General features: G+C 46.1%; 1 protein-coding gene across 2 annotated transcripts in view; it reads right to left on the bottom strand.

Annotated features, from left to right (window-relative positions):
• The window catches only part of PCDH19 (protocadherin 19), a 155,280-nt gene extending 135,233 nt beyond the window's left edge, over positions 1-20,047 (bottom strand). For both annotated transcript variants that reach the window (XM_044268526.1, XM_044268527.1), the window contains exons 1-2: positions 16,976-20,047; positions 12,322-12,649 (exon numbers count right to left, since the gene is read on the bottom strand). In XM_044268526.1, coding sequence (XP_044124461.1) covers positions 12,322-12,649; positions 16,976-19,134 — 2,487 coding nt within the window. In that variant the 5' untranslated portion in view covers positions 19,135-20,047. The remainder of the gene's footprint in view (positions 1-12,321; positions 12,650-16,975) is intronic.
• Positions 20,048-21,886: the final 1,839 nt, after the last annotated feature.

The raw sequence follows: 21,886 nt of genomic DNA, 5'->3' as shown, positions 1-21,886 counted from the left end.
GTGCACTGGCATGGTGACATCATACGTCATCCCACGCGAGATTTTGTGCGGTTTCTGCAATCAAGATGGCCACGACGGCCTCTTCGCGCCAAATGGATGAGGTATGTTTTTTTCTTTTTGATGCCATTTCAGGAAAAATAGATTATGTTACCATGAAGTGCAAGTAAATTTGGCTTTGCGGCAAATTAAATTTTTCCAGAAATTCGGATCGAAGTCAATTTGGTTTCGATTCGCTTAACACTAATTATTACTATTGTGTTTTTTTGTGTTGTTTTCTTGCTTTTCTATTGCTATTATATTGCCTTCATACTGTGCGACTATGACTTTTTCACACACTTGATCCCAAGGATTAGCGGTACAGTGGAGGATCATACCCCTATTGCACCAAAATTTTTTTTTTTTTTGTTTTATGCATTTTTTTTATGCAATTTTCATTGCTTCCTTTTGTTTAATGAAAATCATTTTTTCACTCCCTAAAGATAATGCACACTGCACGCAAAACATACACTCCTATACCTATCAATTACACTGCGTGCTGGCCACGGGGGTCACATGACCATGCGCGCTCTGTGGAGGACCGTGGCACCAACAGGCCAGGAACGGCACAGAGTTTACATAGGAAGCATGTAACATTTTTGTTATTTTTGGACATTTGGGGCACAATGGGCATTGTTCTTAGTGTAAACATTGCAACTTTTTGCCTTTTTTTGCGCTTCAGCTCATGCTATGGCCTTATGCACGTGGTTGTATTACATCTAGTTATACCAAGCCACAATACTGCACCTAAAGAAGTCAAAGGCTCCACACTGCACCCCCCATACCTCTGCTTCATACAGAATGCAACAGAACAGAAGTTGTGCGTGTTCCCTCAGATGTCATATGGACGCCATTCAATAGCACAAACCTGTAGGGACTTGGTGTACCACAATGGACCTTAAAGGGGCTGCCCATGATTTGAATGGTCGCTTTCTTCCAGAAACAGCGCCACACCTGTCCACAGGGTGTAACTGATAATGCAGCTCAACCCTATTCACTGCAACAGAGCTCATCTGTAGTACCAGACACAACCCATGGACAGGGTTGGTGCTATTTCTAGCCAAAAGAAGCCACTTTTTTTTTATAATCCTGAACAACCCACATGTTTTAGGGGCAATGACTGACAAATGAGAGCAAGATAATCCTTGTCTGACAGCCTTATCAATTATGAATGGATATTGTATTCCATTGCATCTGATATGTATCCTGGGACTTACAGTCCCTTGTGTTCCATGCGTTTTAGATCAATCATGTGATGTGTCATCAGAGATAGAGATAAGGAGTCCCTTGTGCTCCCCTTCAATTTTGCTTCCCCGTAGCCAAATATTTAACTGCTGGGCTTTATTCTTTTCACACCTAATTAGTAACGAAATTAGTATTTTTACAGACTGCACGGTGCAAAGCTGAACAGGTAATGGTCCGGTGGATAGAAACGTCTGCCCTGTATTCAAATAACCCTCTCCGCATGGACAGGATCCGGGCTGCACATGCAAAACCTTCAGGACAGAGATCAGGACGGCTTAGGAGCTTGCATTTGCATGAAACCTTATGTGTAGGGGTTGTAAGTAAACCCTGGGGGCCGACGTGGACGGCAAAGGGTCTCCCAGCCACTAAAACTGCAATAAAAGGGGACAGCTGAGCGTTTTCAGCTCTATAAGGTCTCTGCTCTCTGGTCAAAAAGATCTTCCAAGATTCGACTCATTTTGGATTCGCCTAATTTTTCAAAAAGTTTGGTTCATGGACGAATCTATTTGTTCTGAACCAAAGTTTCTCCAATTGCCCTGTACATTTTATATAACCCCCTCTAGTTTCCTAAAACATAGAATTTTTATGAAAAGCTCCTATCTCGTTTCGTTATTTTTTTTCCAATTTTTTTCATTTTCTTTCCCTCACCCTTTCCCTCTTTCTACTTTTATTGTTGCCGCCACAAACTGCGGTTACTGCTTGGCCGCAACTGACTGCAACTACCCACAGAACTCCATTGATCACTTATGCGCTGGGCGCCATTTTGCAAGATTCATCTGAAAAAAATATTCGGGTTTGATTTGGTGCCTAAAAAAATCGGAGATTCAGAACTGCAAATAGATTCGCTCATCTCTAGCCCCCTGGGAAATAATTCCTGCAGTATATATCATGTCCCCAAGGACTTTCTGTGTCCAAAATTGGACTGTCTATAATTTCTAAAACATATAATATCATTCTTCACTTCCAACAGAAGCATTTATGAAATGTTGATTTTAACTGGACATAAAGGGTCCCAACGATGAGACCCCCTCCTTATAGACTGGAGGACTAAGGGGTGCACCACCAATGAGGCCAGGTGAGGCATCAGGTAGGGGCAAAAGGGGGGCAGCGGAAGGGCCATGGGCAATGAGCGCTTTCATTTTGGCACAGGGGTTAGGTTGAGAAATTGGCATGGGGGGGGGGGCGTTTCAGTTTTCGTCTGAGGCAGCAGAAAGGCTGGGTGGACCTGCCATCTTCTGTGGAGTGGTACTACTCCACAGAAGCCGTTGTCCCATACGAACTCATGTGGTTGATGGAGGGGGTGCCAGTGTCCCTATTCGAGCAATCCATGGGTCCCACCAATCTCCACTGGATAAGTGAAGCCACTGTCCTCCCACTCGTAATATAGGAGATATCAGTTTATTTACAATTGACTCGAGAACCCGAAGCCTTAAAAATGCCGCATTTATCCCTCTGAAATAATAATTCGGAAGCGTTGCTCAGCAACGTCCTCGTGTAATGACTTTCCACTGATGCAATATGAAGACTTCAGACACTAAGTGAAAATACTCCGTGCATGTCGAAACTCCTTAACGGCATCTCGTGGCTTTGGTTTCGCTCAGATCTCCTTCAATCTAAAGAGACCGAGAATAGGATAAACAGGCAGATGCTGGAAGGAGATAAATAAACATTGGAGATGAAGATGGATCCAAATTCCGCATTCTCTGTTGCATTATCCTGTTTAACTAAAACACACAAAAAAAAAGCCCCGGAAGACAAAATCAATTTCAAGCAATATGGTTTGCGTAGGATGTTCCGAGCCTTGTGATGTGAACAACAAGGTTCCCTTTGGAAGTTCTTTTACTCTTTCAGTAGGGGATTCTGAGCACGTGTCAAGACGGGGCCAAGAGGAGGAGAAGACAAAGATGCATCTTTTGCAGATGTTACATTGTCTTCCTTGGAAGTGGCACAAAGCAGAGAGAGATGAGAGCAGACGCGGCAAAGTAAAACATTGTCAAATGGAAGCAAATACTCCGCAAAGAGTCTCGCATCGCCGTTCATGCCTTTTAACGCCATCTGTCTGTGTATGGTGGAGGGCGTGCGTCATGGTGGCCAAAGAGACCAGTTTTGCTGTCTTTGGAAACTTAAAGGTCAACTCTCAATAGGATCAACATTATTAAACCAGACGTACTGCCTGCTAGGGTTAATCCTACTGATCAAAATGATACCTATCTTGTGAAAATTGGTTAAGGAGTTCCCAAGAATAAAATAAGTTTATTATTTAAACAAATAAGGGCTTCCACACAAGAGGGAGTGGCCTGAAGTGCACCCGTGGACTAGGCCCCGCCCTTCTGTACACGGAAGAATAAAAGTCTTATTTCTCAGGGATGCAGCAACCGATTCTCACAACCAAGGCATTATTTTAATCAGCAGTGTCAACCCTACCAAGCAGAATGTCTTGCTTAGTAAAGTTAATCCTGCTGATAGGTGCTGTTTAATGGGGGTGTCCTCTTTTAAGACATATGGTTGTCAGAGAAGAACGATTGCAAAGAGTGCCACCCACTCTGGTCGACCTAATGCCACCATGTTTTTTTTTTGCTCATCAATCCATGGGAATGCCCATCATATGGGACAATATCTCTCCATAATGTGGCCACACATGGCTATCCTGATCCACCGGGAATTGGAGAAGCCAGACTCATTGCCTATTGGCTGATTACTTGGAAGAAAAAAAAGGCTGCTTTATTTTCAAAAACAGCACCACCCCTGTCCACAGGCTGTATGTGGTACTGCAGCTCAGCTTACTTGACTTCAATGGAGCTGCAATACCAGATAGAAAAAACAGCCCTGGTCTTCTAATCTTGTACAACTCTTTTAATTCTAAGAAGTAGCTGTGCTGAAATAGTGGTCACCCAGACAGTAAGTGGTTGGTTGCTGGGCAACCTGAACTTCCAACTAGGAAAAGTGAAGCTTGGATGTTACACAATAACAATTGTAACAAATTACTGCCAAAATCACCAACTCTGATGAATTGATTTGGCTTAATTGGTTTTATAAAGAGGGACTGGCCATTTGATATCCTGCAGACCCTTCATCTTACTGACACTTGTGGTGGTCAGAAGGACTTTCTGTTACCAGGTCATTGTATTCTCTTGCATCTCAATAGGTTCTTTAGACATTCCTGAGGTCTCCTGGTGTCTCTTGGTTAATAGATATCTGATATTGGCCATTGCATTGCCCACAAGGTCCCAGTGTAAGCCAACCAAAAAGAAAACAACAAACTATCCAACAAAACAACTAATCAATGTTATAATCAACCTGCTAGGCCCCTTTCACACGGGCGAGTTTTCCGCGCGGGTGCAGTGCGTGAGGTGAACGTATTGCACCCGCCCTGAATCCGGACCCATTGACTTCTATGGGGCTGTGCACACGAGCGGTGATTTTCATGCATCACTTGTGCGTTGCGTGAAAATCGCAGCATGCTCTATGTTGTGCGTTTTTCATGCAACGCAGGCCCCATAGAAGTGAATGGGGGCGTGAAAATCGCAAGCAAGTGCTGATGCAGTGCGATTTTCACGCATGGTTGCTAGGAGACGATCGGGTTGGGGACCCGATCTTTATTATTTTCCCTTAAACAATGGTTATAAGGGAAAATAATAGCATTCTTAATACAGAATGCTAAGTAAAATAGGGATGGAGGGGTTAAAAAATAAATAAAACTCACCTCATCCACTTGTTCGCGCAGCCTGGCTTCTCTTCTGTCTTCTTCTTTGATGATCTGTAAGGAAAAAGACCTGTGGTGACGTCACTGCGCTCATCACATGGTCCATCACCATGGTGATGTACCATGTGATGGACCATGTGATGAGCGCAGTGACATCACCACAGGTCCTTTTCCTCAAAGAAGAAGAAAGAAGAGAAGCCGGGCTGCGTGAACAAGTGGATTAAGGTGAGTTTAATAATTTTTTTATTTTTTTTAACCCCTCCATCCCTATTTTACTAAGTATTCTGTATTCAGAATGCTATTATTTTCCCTTATAATCATGTTATAAGGGAAAATAATAAAATCTACAGAACACCTAACCCAAACCCGAACTGCTGTGAAGAAGTCTGGGTTCGGGTACCAAACATGGCGATTTTTCTCACACGCGTGCAAAACGCTTTGCACTCGCAGGGAAAACTCACACATGTTCCCGCAACGCACCCGCATCTTTTCCTGCAACGCACCCACTAGAGAGGGATCGTTAATCCAGGGAGTTATTCTGATTGCCTGATTGGATTCGGGAAGGAATTTTTTATTCCCCTAAAGTGGAGAAAATTGGCTTCTACCTCACAGGTTTTTTTTGCCTTCCTCTGGATCAACTTGCAGGATGACAGGCCGAACTGGATGGACAGATGTCTTTTTCCGGCCTTATGTACTATGTTACTATGTTACCCACAACGCCCGTGTGAAACCTGCCTTAACCAGGTAACTAGCCACCGAGCTAACCAACCGTGCACACTGCAACCCGACCAACCAAAATATTACCTAAACTGACCCTATACGTCCCCATGCGCAGGCTTGGCCGGCTGTGCTTGTGCTTTCATTGCCGGACTCCTCTGGAGACAACTTATCTGGGTGTCGGATCCCCCAACAATCAGATGACCTATCCATCAGTATAAAAATCTCGGAAAACCATTTAACCAAGTAATCACCCAACTTCACAAGCCATAAAACAAAAAAATATATATAGTTGTATCTCACTGATTAAAACATGCTATTCTAGTACTATAGTGACTGTCATTAATATCTGATCTCTCCCAACTGATTCCCTGTGTCGTTGTCAGTCTTTACTGTAATACTGCCATTCTATTCATGAACCAGCAAGCTCAGGATAAACAGAGTTATAGGTCCAAATAGACATCTCTACAGAGCATGGACTGACGGATACATAAAACCTCTCTATGGAGATCCCCTGGAATCGGTCCATAGCATCCCCCCTTCCCCCCTCCTTTTATGATAAATATCATAAAAATTGGGAAATTGCAACAAAAAAAATTCAGGATGGTAAATACAAAAGTGAATAATAAAAATAAATAAATCTCTGTCTCCCGCAGATGATCTCTTCAGGAGAAGGACTTCTCTCCGGGGATCTCTTTTTCAAGAATCACAACTGTTAGGCTAAAAGCTTCTCTCATTAAAGCGCAGCCACATATCAGAACGTGCGCGGCGTTCCCTGACAGACAGGTGGTCATTTTAGAGGGTTCCCTTGCAGCATTGTGCTCGGCACACTCCAGAGATCAGCATATGCGATTACATTATGTGCCGCCTGCTCGGATTTCTGCTGCAAGTAAAAATAATGAGCTCCGAACTGCAACAGAAGAAACAGATCCAGCCCCCGTCCGAGCGCCCGCGCCTCCACTCCTTCCCCAATTGTGTTATCAGTCTCCGGCCTTTACAAATAATCTGAATGAGGTGTTTCAGCCTGGAGGAGCGGATCGGGGCTCGGCATAAAAATGCAGAATGCAAAAAATATGCAGTCAAGATGTGAACCATTGTTCGGGGGAATCTACGGAGACTGCACTGCTCGCGCTCGGTGATAACTTGTATCCATTCTGTAATTCTCAGAATGAATGAAACCTTCCAGGTGCCTTTGGTATCGAGAGCATTTAAAGCACCCAAAACCTAAAAATGAAGAGGGATGTGTGGGAAGCGGTGACACCGTGATGTCAGCCATTTGTAGTTCAATCTCAAGTGAATTGGACTCAACTGCAATTCCAGATGTAGCCCGCATATAAGGGTGGCGCTGTTTCTGGAAACTAAGGATCCTATGAATTTGATACAACGCCTTTCAAGTTGATGCTCAAAAAGGGTCTGGAAAGAAGAGATTCGGGAGTCTGAATGCTTGATAACGCTCTCTACATACAGCAGCCCATATCTCAGCTTCCCGGGACCGCGTGAGCTTGACTTTTTAGTAAATAAGGGGAATTTAACTTTCGAATGGAAACTTAAAGAGGGGTTTGTCAAAATGTCTTACCACGTGAATGAATCTGAGAAGGGAAGGTTCTCCCTGATGATTCATAGGAGCCTCCCAAAAGATGGCTTTCAGAGGTAAAAAATGATCGGGCATGTTTGACTTCAGCATGTCCTATCCATCCTGGTTCTATGTCCCTGAGCAGTAACTTATTCCTCTCTTCCCACTGAAACAGACATGAATACTTGTTATAGTGGAACAACCAGTGACACATCCAACAAACCACCGACCCCCAAATTTATAACATTTTACCTAATTAAACAATCATTTAACCGATTTATCAACTAGCGATTGTTACACTGACGGACCATGTCTGCTGCTGCCCCGCACCCTGTGTCTGTCGTAGTTCCAGCACCCTGGCAGCATCCAGGGTGTATTAGGACTTGTGTTCTTTAAATCTTAGCCTGCAACACTGCAAGGGTTAATCTTCTCCTGCTCTGGTTCTATATATATATATATATATATATGTGGCTATTTCCTAGCTGTTTCCTTTAGTCGTTGCCTGTGCAATAGGTCTCTACAGATCCTGTCAGCTTCTCTGGTCTTCCAGACCCTGTAAAAGAGCCATATTCATTTGTCTGCCCGTGTACTGACTTCTGCCTGTCTGCTGTACTCAGATTCTCTGCCTCCTGACCTGACTCGTGCCTGTTAACAGTGTTGTCCCTGAGCCACCTCTGTATTGAATTACAGATTTGCATGAACTCTGCCTGCCTTGACCTCTGCCTGTTTCCTGACTACGAGTATAGCCTGATCCCTTGGTATTGTGCACCAGTGTCTCTGATGCCAGTGAGTCAATACCCAAACACATGGAGACTACACCGAGAAGTTGTGGCCTGATGTGTTCCCTGCAGTGGAAACCAGATCCTTGTTTGGGGGTTAAAGGGTAAAAAAACAGGGAATTGTCAGGATTTTTCCCTCAGGTTTATCCCTAAGCCAAATCTGTTAGTTGGCACAGTGGATCCATATCCATGGGTCATGACGGAGATCCAAACAGACTACTATCTATTTAACGAACATGCTATTCATCCATGCAACCAACTACACTAACACCCAACTAATTATACAACTAAATAAATGGCCAAACAACTACTCAAACTAATGCGTAACCAACGTATAGTAATAAATCAAGCAACCAGCCAAACTAGTAGTTAAAGGGGTTTCGCCATCTCAGACAATGGGGGCATATCTCTAGGATATGCCCCCCATTGTCTTATAGGTGCAGGTCCCACCTCTGGGACCCGCACCTACAATGAGAACGGAGCGGGGAAATGAACGGAAGGCACATTGTGCATGCGCAGCCGCCCTCCAATAATTTCTATGGGGCCGCCGAAAATCCCCATAGATCCCCCGTCTGCCCCATAGAAATAAATGGGAGCAGGGGCTGCGCGTGCGCGGTGCGCTCCCATTAACTTCTATGGGAGCAGCACTTGGTGGTGGACAGACCGCGGAAAATTCGGGGTCCTCCAGCCACAGCTCTCTCCGCTCCGTTTCACGTTGTAGGTGCGGGTCCAGAGGTGGGACCCGCACTTATCCGTCAATGGGGGCATATCCTAGAGATATGTCCCCATTGTCTGTGATGGGATAACCCCTTTAAGTAATTGGCAAACCAACTAACAGTCCAACTAGGTAGTAAAGCAAGCAACCTGCCAAACTGATACTTAACTAATTACAAACCAATTAAGTAATCAATTAGCTGTCGAACTAGCCATTAAACCCTGACGGCTGCTAAACAACCATTAAAATAACCAAGCTACTACTTAACCCGCCAAGCAACCAACCAAAAAGACCTGTACCCTAATAGGCTCAGTATTGGGCTCCTTAATGAAAACAATAATCTCATTGGAACTTACAATGTATCTCCTAGATTCCTTCAGTAATGAGAAGAATGAATTCGATGCACCTCACAAACACTGCGCCAAGCTTCATATCCCTTCCCTTTTTTTTTACACTTTTTTTTTTTATCATGAAAGCAATGAGAACGCCCGAGAGGAGCGCCGGCGTCTCCGTACTCTAATATCTTTGATTGAAATGTAAAAAGTCCACAGATAATTAATTTCTCCACATCACATCGACTCATCTCTTCTGCCAATTTGGCTGTTGTTGTTTTAATTTTGTAACAAGCTAATAATGAGATTTAAACTTCAAAATGAGCCCCGATGTGGCCAATTTGAACAATTAAAGAAACAATACTCAGCAAAAAACGCATCTGCCCAGCACTAAAACTGAATGATTTAGGATAGAAACATATGTATCAATATTGGCAAGATGAATAGAAGTGTCAATCAGTGGACACATTGTATCTCTCCTGTCTGCAATCTTATCGCTCAGCTCCACATTTCTAGCAATATTTCTGTCTTTTTAAACTCCGTATTGACTCCTGACTCATGGAAACAGCTTTCTCGGGTTTACACTGAAGGTTCCAGACATGGACATCGTAATCAGGGGTGCACCTAGCCCTTCTGCTGCCTGAGGCAAAAAATGGAAACGGCGATTCCCCCCCCCCCCCCCCAATGCCAATTTCGTAACCTAACCCCTTTGCCACAATCAAAGCGCTCATTGCCCTTCTGATGTCCCCTTCTTGCCCCTACCTAGTGCTGCCTGACCTGGCCTCATTGGTGGTGCCCCCTGATTATAATTTACAGAAGTGAAAGGGTGAAATAAAAATTACATGCAATATTGTCTTTTCCTCCACCGATGGCCAAGCGGTGACCCGTCTCGCCCAGTGATTGGCCGCAGGTTTTTCATTGCATGTCGACCTGGGTTCAGGAGACCACAGCAGCATCAGACTGGCAGAGGTGGGGTTCAGTGGAGGGAAGTCATTTTTAGGCCCTTTTTTTTAAATTATCTCCCCAGAAAACTCCCTTAATCACTTTATAGGAAAATGTTCTGCATCATCTGCGATGACACCACAGCAGCCAGTCATTTGCCGCAGCGATGACTTTCCCTGCTTCTGTCATGTGACCAACTGACCTGATGCAAGGGGACCAGGCCACCGATAGGCTGCAGCAGTGTCAAAGCAGATGTTGGAAGCAAGTCAGCAAAGGAGTGAAGGAGAAAAGACCCAGCAGCGGGGAGCAGGTAAGTAGGCTTCCCAATTTCCAGGTCTGGCCAGGAATGAGGTTTGCTAAAAGGTACCAGGATCTTTTGTTGCTTGGGTTGTGTAGGAAGTGTACAAGAGAACTTTCAGAGCTATGCTACGACCTATGCCGGCGATATATGTTTTTTTTTTTTTTTTCTTAATACTAGTTTGCCAAACGGTAGCACACCCCTTTAAACATTACAAAACCTCACATCATAAGTAAGATCACTCCACATAGCTGCATGTGATGTCCAAGGAAAAGTAGAACTATGCTCTTAGAGCGACAGGACGCCCATTTTTTCCAGCCCTGGACCCTAGATACTAGGTTTCTATCATAATAAATGTCCATTTAGGACTTGGTAGAAGATATTCATACAACTACCCTCATCTAGACAGGGAGTCCTATACATATCCAATAGACCATAGTTCATTGGATCTTGTATGTCTCCATATTTTCTTCTTTCTTGAGTAGGACCCACAGAAGAACGGACTGGGATATTATATGAATGTGCCCCGGGACAGGTGTTGGTAGAAGTGCAGAAACTATTGTCACTTGTCTTATAGAAAACTCTTATAAAGTGTGAAAAGAAGCTTGGCTGATAAAGAGAGAAAGTCACACATTTCATAAAGCCCGCTGACTACAGAAACTAATTGGGCCAAGCTCAGGAGGTGTGATCCTTAATCCTGTAGTCGCACCAGACGGAGCATAGACAATAGTGGGTCCTCTATTCTCTGTAACCCATGCTTTACAGGATAAGAGATGAAAATAATGAGGAACCAGAGACCAATGAAACCTCATTCTCTTGTAGATGAGAAAATGGCATATCCAAAATATTCAACCGCTTATGTTCAGAGTCATACCAGATCTCATCCTTCCTCTGAAGACGTACAGGTATAGAGAACCTATAACAACCTGCAGTTACTTGATGGGATGACCAACATTCAAGGCCTCAAAAAAGTTCAGAAATTATAGCCATTTTATGGCTTCATTAAAGTTGCATGGGCCTGTACTGTAGATCATGCTTCCATATTTACTCTTGGATTCATATGTTGCATCTTTCGTTGGAGGCCATTATGAAAGTACCATAGTTCCTTGCCTACAGCTCCATGGTATGAGGCCATAGAGGCTTCATACGCCATGTACAGGTCCTTTGACCAGTACTGAAATCCAAGCACATTGTGACTAGTGCTCCATTCTATGCAGGTAAATGTAGCACTGGAAACAAAAGCTAAAAATGTACATGTAACTTCCATAATAGATTTAAGACCTCAAATATGTAAAGTGCTTTGGCCACTCAAGAAACCAACTCAACGAGCAAGAAGCAAAACACAATTAGAGGAGCTGTACTTTAAATCTGCAACAGAAGTACCAATATTTGATATTACAACATATTGACTCATTGTGGAGTCTTCCTCAGTTACTAAGATGTCACTTTGACCCGAAACCTATGTGGCTAAACATGAAGGTTGTGGGCACTACTTCTAGCTCAAACACATCTTCAAAAAGATGGACCAGAGAACTTGCATTGTATGGTTATTCATTTGACTCCATAGATTAGTTACTGCTTGGATCATCACTAAAGAAGTCAACGTGTCCAAAGGCTCATGTAGCCAAGGATCATAGCAGGTATGGTGATAACACTTTTAATATTCACTCTTTTACCTTTTTTAGGGTTTCTTTCATAAGCAAAAATAGTGATCATAAGGGTTGTCAAAGAGTACCACTATCATATTTATAAGAGATCTGGTCAAGGGACTTCGACTTTAGTCCTCAAATGTCACCTCATGCTCCATCCAAAAAGTCAACCATAAACTTAAAGATAAGAAACTCGGTTGACTCAGCTTTCATTGACTCTCAAAGATTGGAAGACTACGTGTGACCCACAATGCATCTCACCTGGCATGCTGGTTATGTTATAGACCCCCATGAGGCTAGCGGAAGAGAAGGTGGTTGCTCAGTGTACTCACCTCAGGAAGAGGCATCCCGTTGATGATGAGGTCGGGTTGAGGAGGACTCTGGTTGGTGAAGGTGTGGTGGTAGACATGGTTAGACCCTGCATTCCTTGAGTTTTGGTTGTCCACATTGATGAAGGTGCTGTCTGAACGCCTGCAGCCAAGTGGAAGGGTCTGCTGGTGGTAGTCAAAGTAGTTTAGTGATGAAGTAAGGGAGGAACAGCTCACCACGTTCATTTTATCCGTCTCCTCCACATCACGGGGCACCAGTCGGATGTCGTTCTTGCTGATTTTCTTCTTCTTGTTGGATTTCTTCTGGTGTCCATAGGAGTATTCGGCTATTCTGCAAGACAACATTAATAAGGTGCAAACACATGCATGTTTTTATCACGGTTCTGTGCAATACAAGGCAACCCAACATGAAGAAAATTCCAAAAATTCTAGATAAAATCACGTCAACCCCATATCATTCTTTTGGTTAAATTCTAGATATCTCCATAGCAGAGGTGGACACATCGTGATGATTTACAAGTGTCTTTCACTTCATCCTCTAATTAGGCTCATGTAAGGAGCACGAACCCATGATTTCCAGCATATTAATTACAAGTTCTAGGGGTTAATTGGCCTTCAGCCAGTCGAGCAGAGAAACATTATCTGCAAAGCTGCATTCTGAAAATCCCTTGAAATTGCAGTCAAATGTTAGGACGTTGTGTACATTCATTATGTCATTTTTTACCTTCTCGATGGTTCTGTTTGAGTTCTTATGTTCTCGACACATTTTTATGACCTCCTAATTATTGATTCAGAGCATAGGCTCCATTTAGGCGGTTATAGCCTTCAGCTAGATGGACAGCTATGCAGGATGCATGTACAGGACCTTTTAGGAGTGGACCTTTTCTTAAATGTCGAACTACAACTCTCAGAATGACACAGCTCTCGCTGATTATCCCTTTCTGTAGCCACATCTCATCTTCTAAAACCAAAAATAATGGTGCTAAGTCTTAGAATTGTCATCCCTAGCCATCCCTAGCAGACTTGGATGCAGAATCCAGATATAGCAGAGCTGACTACGGTCTGTCCACACACACTGTACATTAACTCGCCGACACATTGAATTTTCTCGCACATTAAGAAGACATGTTTTCTACGTAGCTGGTGGATCTCAAGCACTTCTATTATTCATGGGGCACATCAGATTTGCCAGAAGTCCTATGTCAAACATCATGATGTCAGCTCTGCTACACCTGCATGCTTTTTAATGATCAGGGGGGGGGAATATGTAGCATTTGCTAACGCGTTTCTGCTGTGAAGCGAGGATGTGCATGATGATGATTACCTGTCCTGCCCGGCAGAACGTGCTACAGTGGAGGATGTGGGGAATCTTTATTTCAAATGACTAGTCAACGAGCAGTCACATCTCACTCTTTTCTTACAAGCAGTGAAGCGTGAGGAGCAGTGTGATAGCTAAACAACCCCCCAATGGCGGAAAGATGGAAATTCAAGTAGATTATGCAAATAAATAAGTGCAGAAAATGAAGGCATGGAAGAAGAAGACAAGAACCTGTCCACCTTAAGATCCCGCTCCACCACACCTATGGGTCAGCAGCACCTAGCCTTTCTTCTGCCTCACCTGGCCTCACTGGTGGTGCACCCCTGACTTCAGTGACCCCTATTACAAATCTGGGCAGATTCCTCTCATTTATTATAGACTCTCGCCCCTTCCATCGGCCATCTATTATATCTTCGCACAGTAAGGGGGCACAAAATGACCCCCCTTCAATTTACTAATACTGGTTGTAGCAACCTGTTTCCAAGCAAAGTATCTAGCAGGTGGGCGTGATGCCCCTGTATCGTAGGTGGGGTGTCTGCAGGGTAGGTCATCCGTGGCCTCTCTATTAGTGGCCTCATGGAGGTCTCTATTCCTCCAGGCAGGTCAACGAGATGGCACAGGTAAGAGAGGGTTAATTGTGGGGGGGGGGGGGGTCACTTTTTATTCAGCATCTTAAGTGGTGATAATGAATGGGGACCACGATCCGCCGTCAGAAATGTCACATAAAAATAAAAAAAATAGGACACGGATTTACACTTCAGTCCTGATGACATTTTCATCACGACGGAAATAAAAGCACAGAATTAAAATGGCAGGGCTGGCACCGGAGCCACGGAAAGTCACCCGCCTCTGGGCTGCAGAGGAAAAATACAGATGAAGATTTTCCAGGGAGGAATTTTAATTTTCGCCTGCCCATCATTTTTTCATTTTCACTGAATTTCATAAAAATGGTTAGATTTGAAGGGAAGGTGGAGGGGAGCGGGGGGTCTATATTATAAAATTGCACTGGATGGATCCTGCCATCATCACTGGAAGCAGAAAGCAGACGCCTCGCAGTCACCGAGGCAGAGAACAATTCTCTATTCTAAGACTCCCGCAGCTGACAGATCTGCTCCCTGCATTATCAGCAGTAGATCAGCTCCAGCCCTGCAGTCAGCCCTCCGCGGGTCTGGCCAGATGCAGATGTTTGCACAACTGGGGGGTAACATACTTCGCATCCTGACTCATTACATCTGTGCCCCCCCCCCCCATATCTCCAGTCAGAGGCTGAGGGGAAAGCTGGAAAGCATTCTCTTCCATCCTGCGTCAGTAAACCGAGGGTTAATCCCTCTCCAGTCTATAGGCAGTGCTATAGATAGATACATAGATAGATAGATAGATAGATAGATAGATAGATAGATAGATATAAGATAGATAGATAGATAGATAGATAGATATAAGATAGATAGATAGATACATAGATAGATATGAGATAGATACATAGATAGATAATAGATAGATAATAGATAGATAGATAGATAGATAGATAGATAATAGATAGATAGATAATAGATAGATAATAGATAATAGATAGATAGATAGATAGATATGAGATAGATAGATAGATAGATAGATAGATAGGAGATAGATAGATAGATAGATAATAGATAGATAGATAGATAGGAGATAGATAGATAGATAATAGATAGATAGATAGATAATAGATAGATAGGTAGATATGAGATATATAGATAGATAGATAATAGATAGATAATAGATAGATACATAGATAGATACATAGATAGATAATAGATAGATAATAGATAGATAGATAGATGGATAGATAGATAGATAATAGATAGATAATAGATAGATAGGAGATAGATAGATAGATAGATAGATAGATAGATAGATAGATAGATAGGAGATAGATAGATAGATATGAGAGAGATAGATAGATAGATAGATAGATAGATGGATAGAATAGAAAAATAAAGAAATGATTTTTAGGTATCCTCTTCCCGATCCTACAGGACTCGGCCCACATACACCTAATGTACACAACTGTGTTTATGGAAAATGGACTGTGCATAGAGCAAGGCAGCCCCTCCCCCGCTGTAGAACTACAAATGACAGCATGCCTTTCCAAATATAAAGACAGAATCAAACTTGCATGTCCATTATTTTTATCTATCTCATCTCTATCTATCTATCTGTATATTATCTATCTATCTATCTTATATCTATCTATTTATCTCTCTATCTATTTCTATCTATCTCTGTGATTTTGCACATTCTGTGTGGACATTTTGGTTTCCTCTGACATTTACAGCAGGAGCTAAACCAGATGAAAGTCTCTATTTCCGCAGCCTCAGACGCCATTCCTTGCGATGGGAATCTTAGAGGGCAGCATATCCATCCTCCAGTAACGAGATCAGGCGCTGCAGCTGCCCCACAGGGTAGCTGATTGATATTCATGCGGGGTTGGCATTTGTCTACCAAACTTTTTTGTTATGCTGACAATAGAGTAAAGGACAGGAATCCAGCATGTCCGCCCCCTAAGACTGCAGCTTGTAGCATCACCAGCCCCATAAAGGGGGCTCCCACCTCCGCCCGGAGGACCCTATGTCGCCAGCAGGGCTGCTGCCTTGACAATTTATGTGTCAGAGATAAGCGCTTAGAAATCTGACATAAACTGATAAGAACCGAATCAATAATGATTCTGTTTTTTTTCTGTTTTGTTATTTCTTTAAAAAAGATTACTAGAGGGGTGGGAAGGGGACAGCGCTAAGAAAAGGGCTTGAATTGAATGCGATCGCCTCCGAAGGCACGCACTGAAATGTAAAAATCATTATGTTTTCATTTCATTCTGTATTCTTTCAAATTCCAACTGTGATTCACATCCAGCCTACATGACTCCAGCGGATCCGCGCATTTCTTGTGCTCACAGTGCCACCTAATGGTGAAAAATGGGAAGTGCAGCTCTCTTCCACCAACTTGCTTCATTAACCGCCAGCCCTGACTGACTATTGGCTCTGCAGACACCTGCAAGAGTTTCAGGGTACAGCCACACCGCGATTTTGGATGCAACACTTGTCGCGCTCAAAATCGATACCCTAAAACCGGTCCTATTCTGTCTGCATTCAGACTTCTATATCAGCCCTTAACTGTGATATAAGCTTCCTTTATCCCATGGATGCAAATCCAAAGAGCTCTAAATAGAAACCCTATGCCATAGCGGGAAAGCTTCCCAGGTGCTGCAGAGGGAGGGATACATCTGTAACAAAGGGAATGACTAGAAAAGAAAGGATACATTGTGCCTGATGTATTGAGTGACATGATGGGTCTACAGCTCCTTACCTGCAGTTGTAGGTCCTGATCTCCTTGTTGTCCCTCTTGCATTTCACGGCCACAAAGATCATGGTGACAAAGAGAATGGCGGCGATAGATCCCAGGGCGATGATAAAAATCAGGGATAAATTGACAGATCCTATTGACTCCTGAGCATCCAGGGCCGGGGACAGGTAAATTAAAATCAAGGCAGATGCAGAAAGTGAAGGTTTCCCATGGTCCTGAGCTGCTACAATCAATTCATAAGTGGTCTTTGAGTTTTCGCCGAATGTCCTGGTGGTCCTGATCTCCCCGTTGATCTGATCGATTTCAAAAAAGCCCCTGTCACCTTCTGTGATCTCATAAGAGATCCTGCCATTCTCCCCCTCATCATAATCATCAGCCTTCACCACAGTCACCAGGTAGCCCATGCCTGCATTCCTGGGGATGTAGACCTCTGAGGTGCCATTGACCAGTGGGGGGGCAGTGATCACCGGGGTGTTGTCATTCACATCCACCACTATGACCCTGACAGTGACATTACTCTGGAGGGGTGGGGTCCCCCCATCCTTTGCCGAAATCTTAAATTCAAAAGCCTTTGTCTGTTCGTGATTGAATGACCTCAGGGCATAGATGTCTCCAGTGGTGGGGTTGATTGACACATAGGTGAAGACTGGCATGTCTCTCACTTGGGAAGGTATAAGCTGATAGGACACACTGCCATTTAATCCTAAATCAGGGTCTCTAGCTGACACCGACAGTAAGTAGGCCCCTGGGGTGTTGTTTTCTGAGACGATGACTTGGTAGAAGGTTTTGGAGAAGTGGGGGTGATTGTCATTCTCATCTGTGATTCTCACTGTGAAGGACTTGGTGGACTGAAGAGAGGGGTTCCCACCATCCTTAGCCTGAATGGTTAAATTGTACTGGTCTCTCTGCTCCCTGTCTAACTTGCCATGGACCAAGATTGTGGAGAAGCTTTCATATTCCTGCAGCCTGAAGGGCACATTGCCCAAGAGTTTACACATAACCCTTCCATTGATGCCCGAGTCCCTGTCCGAGACCCTCACCAGAGCTATGACATAGTCAGGGGTGGCGTTTTCGCTCACTTCTACCACCTCACTGTTCACCGAGAGCAAGTTAATGACAGGCACATTATCATTTACATCCAATACATTCACAGTCACTTTGCAGTGAGCAGGGATGGAGTTGGGTCCCAGATCCTTGGCTTGAACGTCAATCTCATAGACATGGCCTTCCTCATAGTCTATGGCTCCACTGACCGTGATCACCCCGGTCTTGGGGTCTATTTTGAAGAGCTCCCTGGTCTTGTTAGACACATAGCTATTAAAGGAATACACAATTTCCCCATTGGTACCTTCATCGGGGTCTGTAGCATTGAGATCAATGACTATGGAATTGAGGGGAGCGTTCTCGGGGACGTTGACTGTATAGGAAGGTTCCTCAAACACTGGGTTATTGTCATTGGAATCTATCACTTTGATATTCAGCTCCACCGTGCCAAAATTGGAGGGGTCTCCCCCATCCAGAGCTGTAATGATGTATTTGTAATGCGACTGAGTCTCTCTGTCCAGATTTTTCTCCACCACCAATTCAGCAAACCTGGACCCATCCCCTCTGGTCTTAATCTCTAAACCAAACAGGTCATTGGGTGTGATTTCATAGGATTGCACCCCAAAGTTACCAGAATCGGGATCATAGGCGCTCTCCAGAGGGATTCTGGTTCCAGGGCTGGCAGTCTCTGAGATCTCCAGGTCTATCTGGTCAGTGGGGAAGCTGGGGGCATTATCATTGAGGTCTTTGATTTCGATTTTAATGACACAAATTTCCATGGAGTTGGACATGACCTCCAGCGAGATGACACATTTGGGCATCTGCCTGCAGAGAAGGTCCCTGTCAATCTTCTGCTTGGTCACCAACACTCCAGAGGGGTTGATGTCCACCAGGTGGGGGGCTGAGTTGGACACCACTCTGAAGGCAGGCTGCCTGGGGTCCAGCACAAAGCCTGCATCCTTAGCGTCCTTAGCTACGTTGGCAATCTGAGTCCCAGCTCTCTGCTCCTCCTCCACCGTGTATTTCAAGTTGATCAAGGCTCGGGTTCGTGTCCAAGACACGGCCAGCAAAAGCAAAATGTGAAATACATCCATCTCCCTGCACAGGCACCGCCACATTGTCGCTTATTCTCCCCTTAAAGTGATCAATGTCAGGAATGAAAGCTGCAGGAGATACAGCAAAGGTGCACAACACACATACAGGCAATTGGGGTACCGGTTTGGATGAAGAAGATGGGGGGGGGTCTCCAGCTCTGGTCCTCCTCAACTTGGGGCTTCTTCTTCTTTTCGCCTGCTGTGCTGCAGTCTCAGCTCCTTTGAAGACCAATGCAAGAATAAAAAAGCAAGATGAAGTGTGGAGAGCAGCCTGAGGACCCCGCCACCTGCTCTGCATGCGCAATGTCTCAGGGAGAAGCAGCAGGCATCAGAGCGCACTGGATGGGCACTTCAAACGCGTCCTCATGACTTGCAGTCATTTCATTCTTCAGTGAGCAAAGAGCTGCATGGATGTGGAGATACCATCTCAGGAAGTCAGTACGGAGGCAAATCTGAGCCTCAAACCTCCGTCACCCGCCTCTGATCCATAGCCACACAAGGGCTGCGATAATTAGTGTGTGAGCCTCAGGAGCGTTCATTCATTTACGCAGTCCTCACCGCCGGCTCTTTTCTAGCTGCAATTGTGGATGTGCCAAGAAAAATGCCAAGTCCAACCTTTGACTGGGATCTCCAGAAAGTGTGAATGCTAGAAGAACAGAGCAGGTGGACCTCCTTCAACGTGCAGCAAATAAATCCACTATGGATGCAGAAGGAAGACTTTCAATAATCTCCAGATAATGTCCAAGACTCTGCAGGAGCCCCTGATCCCATCAGACGCCTCGCACCTTCAGTGCAGAAAATGCAATTCAAGTAGTTTACAATCCAAGGGCCACCCTGCTCTCAGCAGATCCTGGCGGGCTGGGGCAGTGCTTGTAGTCCTGCATATTCCTCTGGCTTTCTGCAGTTGGGTGCATGCAGCCGGCTAGAGGTCTCTCCAGCTTTGCTGCTGCTAACTACTGCCAGTGCAGTCTGTAAAGAGAGACAGAGAGGAGAGGAGGGAGGGGGAGCTGCTGGGAGATACTCCAGTCTGCAGCCTATCACAGCCTGCGGGGGGAGGAGGGGGGTGAGGTGCTCTCATTGGAGCTGGGGAGCTTCAAATTTCGAGCAGGGGAGTAAAACTTCAGCAGTCAGCAGCAGTGGAGCTGCAGGGAGGCGCTGTCCAAGGTGCCGGTCATGCTGGACTGCTGCTGCTGGGGTCTCTGTCTGCAGGGTCTCTGCTCCAGGAGCTGTGCTCACAATGGAGCTCTGCTCTGCAACCTGCATGGTGCCCTTGAGCAGCCCAGAGAGCGTACCCCCTGAGATGCCTATGAATGGCATTGGGCGAGGAGGATGTGGCAGGAGAGCTAAAAGTCAGAGAGATAAAAGTCTTCAATCCCCCAGCCTGCAGCAATCCATCACTGCCAGGGGCAGGTGCAGGAGAGGCCGGTGCAGGAGAGGCCGGTGCAGGAGAGGCCGATGCAGGAGAAGCCGGTGCAGGAGAGGCCGGTGCAGGAGAGGCGGTGTGCAGGAGAGGCAGGTGCAAGAGAGGCTGGTGCAGGAGAGGCCGGTGCAGGAGAGGCCGGTGCAGGAGAGGCAGGTGCAGGAAAGGCCGGTGCAGGAGAGGCCGATGCAGGAGAGGCCGATGCAGGAGAAGCCGGTGCAGGAGAGGCCGGTGCAGGAGAGGCGGTGTGCAGGAGAGGCAGGTGCAAGAGAGGCAGGTGCAGGAGAGGCCGGTGCAGGAGAGGCCGATGCAGGAGAGGCCGATGCAGGAGAAGCCGGTGCAGGAGAGGCCGGTGCAGGAGAGGCAGGTGCAAGAGAGGCTGGTGCAGGAGAGGCCGGTGCAGGAGAGGCCGGTGCAGGAGAGGCAGGTGCAGGAAAGGCCGGTGCAGGAGAGGCCGGTGCAGGAGAGGCGTGTGCAGGAGAGGCGGTGTGCAGGAGAGGCCGGTGCAGGAGAGGCGGTGTGCAGGAGAGGCCGGTGCAGGAGAGGCTGGTGCAGGAGAGGCTGGTGCAAGAGAGGCTGGTGCAGGAGAGGCCGGTGCAGGAGAGGCCGGTGCAGGAGAGGCTGGTGCAGGAGAGGCTGGTGCAAGAGAGGCTGGTGCAAGAGAGGCGGTGTGCAGGAGAGGCTGGTGCAGGAGAGGCAGGTGCAAGAGAGGCTGGTGCAGGAGAGGCCGGTGCAGGAGAGGCCGGTGCAGGAGAGGCAGGTGCAGGAAAGGCCGGTGCAGGAGAGGCTGGTGCAAGAGAGGCTGGTGCAAGAGAGGCGGTGTGCAGGAGAGGCTGGTGCAGGAGAGGCCGGTGCAGGAGAGGCAGTGTGCAGGAGAGGCTGGTGCAGGAGAGGCCGGTGCAGGAGAGGAAGTGTGCAGGAGAGGCCGGTGCAAGAGAGGCTGTGTGCAGGAGAGGCAGTGTGCAGGAGAGGCGGTGTGCAGGAGAGGCTGGTGCAGGAGAGGCAGTGTGCAGGAGAGGCCGATGCAGGAGAGGCGGTGTGCAGGAGAGGCGGTGTGCAGGAGAGGCGGTGTGCAGGAGAGGCGGTGTGCAGGAGAGGCAGTGTGCAGGAGAGGCGGTGTGCAGGAGAGGCCGGTGCAGGAGAGGCGGTGTGCAGGAGAGGCCGATGCAGGAGAGGCGGTGTGCAGGAGAGGCAGTGTGCAGGAGAGGCGGTGTGCAGGAGAGGCGGTGTGCAGGAGAGGCCGATGCAGGAGAGGCGGTGTGCAGGAGAGGCGGTGTGCAGGAGAGGCAGTGTGCAGGAGAGGCGGTGTGCAGGAGAGGCGGTGTGCAGGAGAGGCCGGTGCAGGAGAGGCGGTGT

Source organism: Bufo gargarizans, chromosome 9, assembly GCF_014858855.1.
Source record: "Bufo gargarizans isolate SCDJY-AF-19 chromosome 9, ASM1485885v1, whole genome shotgun sequence".
NCBI lineage: Eukaryota > Metazoa > Chordata > Amphibia > Anura > Bufonidae > Bufo > Bufo gargarizans.
The sequence above is the reverse complement of the archived record's forward strand: the minus strand, read 5'-3'. Positions and strand labels throughout refer to the sequence as shown.